The 6,009-nt window shown below is 35.7% G+C and overlaps 2 protein-coding genes across 2 annotated transcripts; both read left to right on the top strand.

Annotated features, from left to right (window-relative positions):
* Positions 1-364: 364 nt before the first annotated feature.
* On the top strand, positions 365-2,642 carry LOC123899392 (DNA topoisomerase 6 subunit A). Its single transcript, XM_045950506.1, has 2 exons — positions 365-1,099; positions 1,743-2,642. Exons 1-2 carry the CDS (start codon positions 596-598, stop codon positions 2,487-2,489), a joined length of 1,251 nt encoding a protein of 416 aa, XP_045806462.1. The 5' UTR covers positions 365-595; the 3' UTR covers positions 2,490-2,642.
* Positions 2,643-4,208: 1,566 nt separating this feature from the next.
* Positions 4,209-5,458, top strand: LOC123902664. The gene is made up of 3 exons (XM_045952443.1): positions 4,209-4,547; positions 4,624-4,696; positions 5,336-5,458. Exons 1-2 carry the CDS (start codon positions 4,245-4,247, stop codon positions 4,642-4,644), a joined length of 324 nt encoding a protein of 107 aa, XP_045808399.1. The 5' UTR covers positions 4,209-4,244; the 3' UTR covers positions 4,645-4,696; positions 5,336-5,458.
* The last annotated feature ends 551 nt before the right edge of the window (positions 5,459-6,009 follow it).

Raw genomic sequence — 6,009 nt, 5'->3', positions numbered from 1 at the left:
CATCAAGATTTATGTGATTTAATAAACCGTTAATCTTGATGTGTCACAATAACATATCAAATGATTTTTAATTTTTCTAAATTTTTCTATGGATAATCTATATGATACTCGCTCCGTACCACAATATATGTCACTTTGAACAAAAAATTTGTACCAAATTATATGTCGTTTTACAATATCAATAAAACATTGGATGATATTTTTCCTATTATACCCTTACTTTTTTATTACTCTCTCTTCTTTCAATTATTCAATTTATCTTTCTCATACAATTAATAAATGATAATTTTGTAAATTAACTCAAAATTTCTCTTTTCCATGCAAAGTGACATATATTAAAGTGTCAAAGTGACATATATTATGGTACGGAGGGAGTATAAACTTTCAATCCAACTATGTATTTTGTAAAATTTGTATTCGTTATAATGTTATTTATGAGTGAGACCATGATGCTTAGAATTTACCTCAAAATTAATCCTATTATTTGAGGTTTGAGCTTTCTCATTTTTACCTGTTTCCTGAACCGTCAACCCTTCACCATCTCCAAAACCCCAGCAAAACCAGCGAACAACCAGTTTCCCACACCACACCATCAATGGCTGACAAAAAACGCAAACGAACTGAACCAACCGAGGAAATACTACCATTCAAGAACAAACTGAAACCAGATTCAGTCATACTAGAAATCTTAAAACAATTGAAAACTTCGACCGCATCTTCTTCTGGAACCAAAACCCTAACCCTCCAAGAACTCTCCCTCCCCTTCCAATGCCGTGAAGTAGCGGACCTCTCCCTCTCCTCCGTTCAATCCAACATCGAGTCCGTTGCTCTCAAGATCGCCCACTCCATTCTCTCCTGCAATGGCTTCGCCTTCGATGTTCCTTCTCGTTCCTCCGCTAACCAGCACTACGTCCCTGAACTCGATCGCATCGTTCTCAAGGATAAATCGTCTCTTCGTCCTTTTGCCAACGTCTCAACTGTTCGTAAAACCACAATTACTGCTCGAATCCTCGAGCTTATTCACCAGCTTTGCCTCAAAGGGATACATGTTACTAAGCGTGATCTCTTCTACACTGATGTTAAGCTCTTCCAGGATCAGGTTTCATTCTCATCTTTTAAACTAAATTCTTTTTCCTTGATTAGATGTTTGAAGACCATATTATGAAGCTGTTTAGTCTATTTGATTTTATATTAGATGATTGATTGAACATACTCTACAAATGGATATCCACAAATAGACGGTGTGATAGATAATTTAAGTGATTGACTATAACCGCGTATGTTGGTGTCACGCCGTTGTTCATGTGTGTTCAACACCAACATGTGTCGAGTATCATGTGTGTTCAACACCAACACGTTTTGACACAGGATACACCTTCGATTGAAGTGCCTTGAAAAAATGGAAGTGATTGACTATAACCATGTGTCGGTAATTAGTCTATGGCGGCACCAAGGCTACCGACACATCTTGGTATCATTCTGTTCAATGCTGACAGGGTTTGGACACCAGTCAGACCTGCGATCTAAGTTTCAGTGCTTAATAGAGCATACTAGATAAAATGAAAATGATGAATAGTTTGGTATTTGATGAAATAGGCTCTCCTGATCATATTTCTTCTAACAATATAAACAATAACAAATTACTATGGTTTTATTCTGTTGCTTTTTAGTAATCATAAATGACCTTAACTGTCTCCAATTTAATTATATAATTAAAGTCTAACTTCTTTGTGATGAATCAGATGCAATCTGACACGGTTCTGGATGATGTTTCATGCATGTTGGGCTGCACACGTTCGAGCCTCAACGTTGTTGCTGCGGAGAAAGGAGTGGTTGTGGGAAGGTTGATTTTCAGTGACAATGGAGATATGATTGACTGCACCAAAATGGGTATGGGGGGGAAGGCGATTCCGCCTAATATAGATCGAGTTGGGGACATGCAGAGTGATGCTCTGTTCATTCTCTTGGTGGAGAAGGATGCTGCTTATATGCGGTTGGCTGAAGATAGGTTCTACAACCGGTTTCCTTGTATAATCGTGACAGCGAAGGGGCAACCTGATGTTTCCACGAGGCTCTTCTTGCGGAAAATGAAGACTGAGTTGAAGCTTCCAGTGCTGGCACTTGTTGACAGTGATCCTTATGGATTGAAGATTCTATCGGTTTATGGGTGTGGGTCAAAAAACATGTCTTATGACAGTTCTCACTTAACTACCCCTGATATAAAATGGCTAGGGATTAGGCCTAGTGATTTGGACAAGTACAAGATACCCGAGCAGTGTAGATTGCCCATGACCGAGCAGGATATAAAGACCGGAAAGGACATGTTGGAGGAGGATTTTGTCAAGAAGAATCCTGGTTGGGTTGAGGAATTGACATTGATGGTTAAAACTAAGCAGAAGGCTGAGATACAGGCTTTGAGCACATTTGGTTTTCAATATCTCTCTGAAGTTTATTTGCCCTTGAAATTGCAGCAGCAGGATTGGCTGTGATAATGTAATGTTTTGAGAATTTAGGTGTTGATTGTTTCATTCATGTCTCATTAGCTTAGTGTTGTACTGTCTGTACCAACAATTTACAGTGAAATTTGGATGAATTTCTAGTTATCACCCATTGAAAAATTGTTCAGTATCTTCCATTTCAAACTGTGTTTACAATCATTTGTCTTGTGGTTTTCTTTTTATCAATGCATCAGTAAATGTGGGATCAAGTTAAAACAAATTCCAAAATCTAGGTGTTTTTGGAATGATTGAATTTTTCTTTATTTTGCTTATAATTCTGAACTGAAAGTGCTATAATTCTATAGCAGTTGTGTTTGATGAGTGCTTGACTGCTGGTTCATGTGCAACTCTGAAAAAGAAATTATAAAACTAATGGTCCTGCCATATACTGAGATAACCCCCAACATTTTTTTGTTGTAGTGAATGGGTTATTTATCCAAAGTTATCTGATTTTGGTTTTTCTATATGGTGCCTCTGAAAATAAACATTGATTTGCTTTTCATTTTGTGAAAACTTCTAGCAGGTGGCAAAAAGGGATGATGTCATGTTTGATAGAAATCTTATGAACTAAACTACAAGCATTTTCTTTCTTTCTTTGATATTCGACTAACACTGAACATCACGATTTCAACAATAAATCTTTCTACAACAAACGAATTGGTAGTGGTGAGGTTTTCAGCCATTGAGAACGAAATCGATGAATAGAGCGAGCAAAATCGATGTGACATGATGAATAGAGTGAGCGAAATTGAGTGAGATGGTGAACAGATTCATGAACAGGTGGTGATGAAAGACGATGAAGCTTTCTAAATTGGAGATTCTGAATTTTCAAAAAAAATAATTTTGGGAGATTCTGAGAATTGGGGGAAAAAAAGAAATATTGCTTCTAACACGAGGGAGCTATCAAATCCCTCACCGGTGAGGCACTTAAAAAATACCGTTAGATCAAATGGATGGTTATGATTTTTTTTAAAAAAAAGGAGAACACCTATAGATATCTACATTCAATTTTACCCTCAATATTATTCCTAATTTCGTATAACATGTTTCATATGAGTTTCTTTTTCATCGATCTGCAGATTCACAACAAAAACAAGTCTTCATCAACATCTGCAATCATAGCCATCTCCTTTAACAAAACCCTAATTTCAACACTCTGGCCCTCTTCTTCATCTTCCACCAATTCCCAAAACTTGTTAAACCGTAAATCCCAAATTGAACCCAAAAATTAAAGGATTGTTATCATTGTCGAAGGTTTGAAGGAGGTAGGTATTTTCCCTTTTCTTATAGCCATTTCCCCCATTTATTTTTCTGTTGTCATGCCTTTTACATTTTGGATTTTTCTTACTTCATGTATGAATATGATGCAACGTCTAACATTGGAGTTCCTGAATTTGTCGGTCAATTTAGGAAATGCATGTTGAGGGACTATGACCTGGGTGAGTTTCGACGCAAGTGGACTGAAATTGTTGACACATTTGGGTTGCATGAAAACAAGTGGGCATATATGAGCTGTAGCCCACATCTTTCTCTTTGCAAAAAGATGGAATCATTTGGCCTCCCATGCGAGCATATTATTGCAGTATTGATTTTCTTAGATGTTGCAGAATTGCCAAATACTTTGGTAGCAGCTAGGTGGACAAAGAATGCAAAGGAAGCAATATGTAGCATAAATAAGAATCTTCCGAAATATTGGGATTCACATAAGTCGTCTAGATATAGTGCTCTTATGATTTCAATTATCATATGGAACAGGCTGCTGCTAATATTCATAAGATGGAAACAAAGAGGGGCTTACATGATGATGGTGGAGCCACAAATTCAGGTCAAACTGACCATGAGATATTGAGGGATCCTGCTCCAGTTAGAAGTAAAGGATGTGCCGGTGTATCTTCGTCATCTACTCGGAAGAAAAGGAAGCCGGGTCAGTGTACTGTTTGTAAAGAGTATGGGCATAATAAGCAAACATGTGAAATACGTCGACATCGTGCTAACAAGACACATTCGGCAGATGCAGATCGTCACAACAATGACTTCAGTGATGACTCTGTAAGTAACCTTTTTAATTTTCTTATGTAATGGTATTGTTATATCCCACTGTTATAATTATTCATGGTACTTGCAGTTGCATAATGATCTTGACTGAATTGTAAAAGTGCATCAGCGAAAGAAGTATGGAAAGGGATGCAACTTGTAAGGTAAACATGTAGTTAGTAATTAGTTGGATGTATAATGAGTATAAATTAGATGCCTAAACATTGATATGTGGGGTCTGTATAGCTGAAGAGTATATTTTCTTTGAATTTGGTATTTTATATAGACACGATTACCTTTTTCTTTATACTTTGTGCATTGATCTATGTTATGTTAGTAAACTAGTCATGCTTCAGCATGTCAGTACTTGGTCATAGTTAGTAACATAAATAGTAGTAGTTCCCAAAATTTCAGCCCTGTTATGAAAATAGATCAAGCATTTAGTATAGATTTTGTTCATAACCTCATGTTATTCAGTTAGGAAATGATTTTCAAAGTACACTATGTACTATGTAGACCACAAATTTCTGATTCATTATATTTATAAATGATATTGGTAGTTAAGAAATGAAAATGCATTCTTCCTAGCTTGCCTCCCGTCTTTTCTCTATCAAATTATTCACTTCATGAGTTTTCTATCTTCTGTCGAAAATTTCAAATGAACATAAATTTTAGATAATTAAAACTGATAATTTAAAGTAAACTGAACCTAAGATTTCAAATTATTTGATTTGGCGTACTTATCTTTTGTATGTGTCGTGCTATTTCAACTGACACTAAAACACATGAACTAATCATTGCAGGTTAACACAATTTCCAGAGGAAGGATTATGATTTAGATTGGTTTGTAAATACTCTGATTTCTAAGTACTTTAACTTTGGTTAACATCGAAGTTCCAAGGGAAGATTTTATGTACTTTCTGTTACATGTAGAATGAGTTTCAAAAGTTTTGTTGTCTTCTTGATCCAATAAGGTTCATTGTTTTATTTCATTGTTCTATTCAGGAGAATATCTTATCCGCTTCTTAGATATACTATCCTTTCATAAAAAATTAAATGCAAGGTCAATCCTTGAAAGAAATCTTCACGGCTACTGTTTTAGGTGAGAATTTTAACTGTTTGTATGTGCAGATTGGATGTATTCTTTTGACAGCCCAACACTGTTGTTTGACATTATGCTGAAAGAGTATCAGCATCATGATCATCTACTTTCATTTTGAGAAAAAACGGTAGTGGAAAGCCAACTAATTCAATGTCAATTGTAGCAAATATATCCTACAAAACGGCTGTTAACTTATCAATTGTGTCATCCCTTCTTTTCTGTGTGTGTGTAGAAGTTCCCTAATTATATAAGATTATACAATAGTTTAGTTATTAGTTTTAAAGCACATTTCTTGAGCTAAGAAAAATTGGTTTCACATAACAAGGTATATAAGAAACTTCACAAGAGTCAATATTGATTATGTCAAATGTTTCA

The sequence above is a fragment of the Trifolium pratense genome, linkage group LG1, assembly GCF_020283565.1.
Source record: "Trifolium pratense cultivar HEN17-A07 linkage group LG1, ARS_RC_1.1, whole genome shotgun sequence".
NCBI lineage: Eukaryota > Viridiplantae > Streptophyta > Magnoliopsida > Fabales > Fabaceae > Trifolium > Trifolium pratense.
The sequence above is the reverse complement of the archived record's forward strand: the minus strand, read 5'-3'. Positions and strand labels throughout refer to the sequence as shown.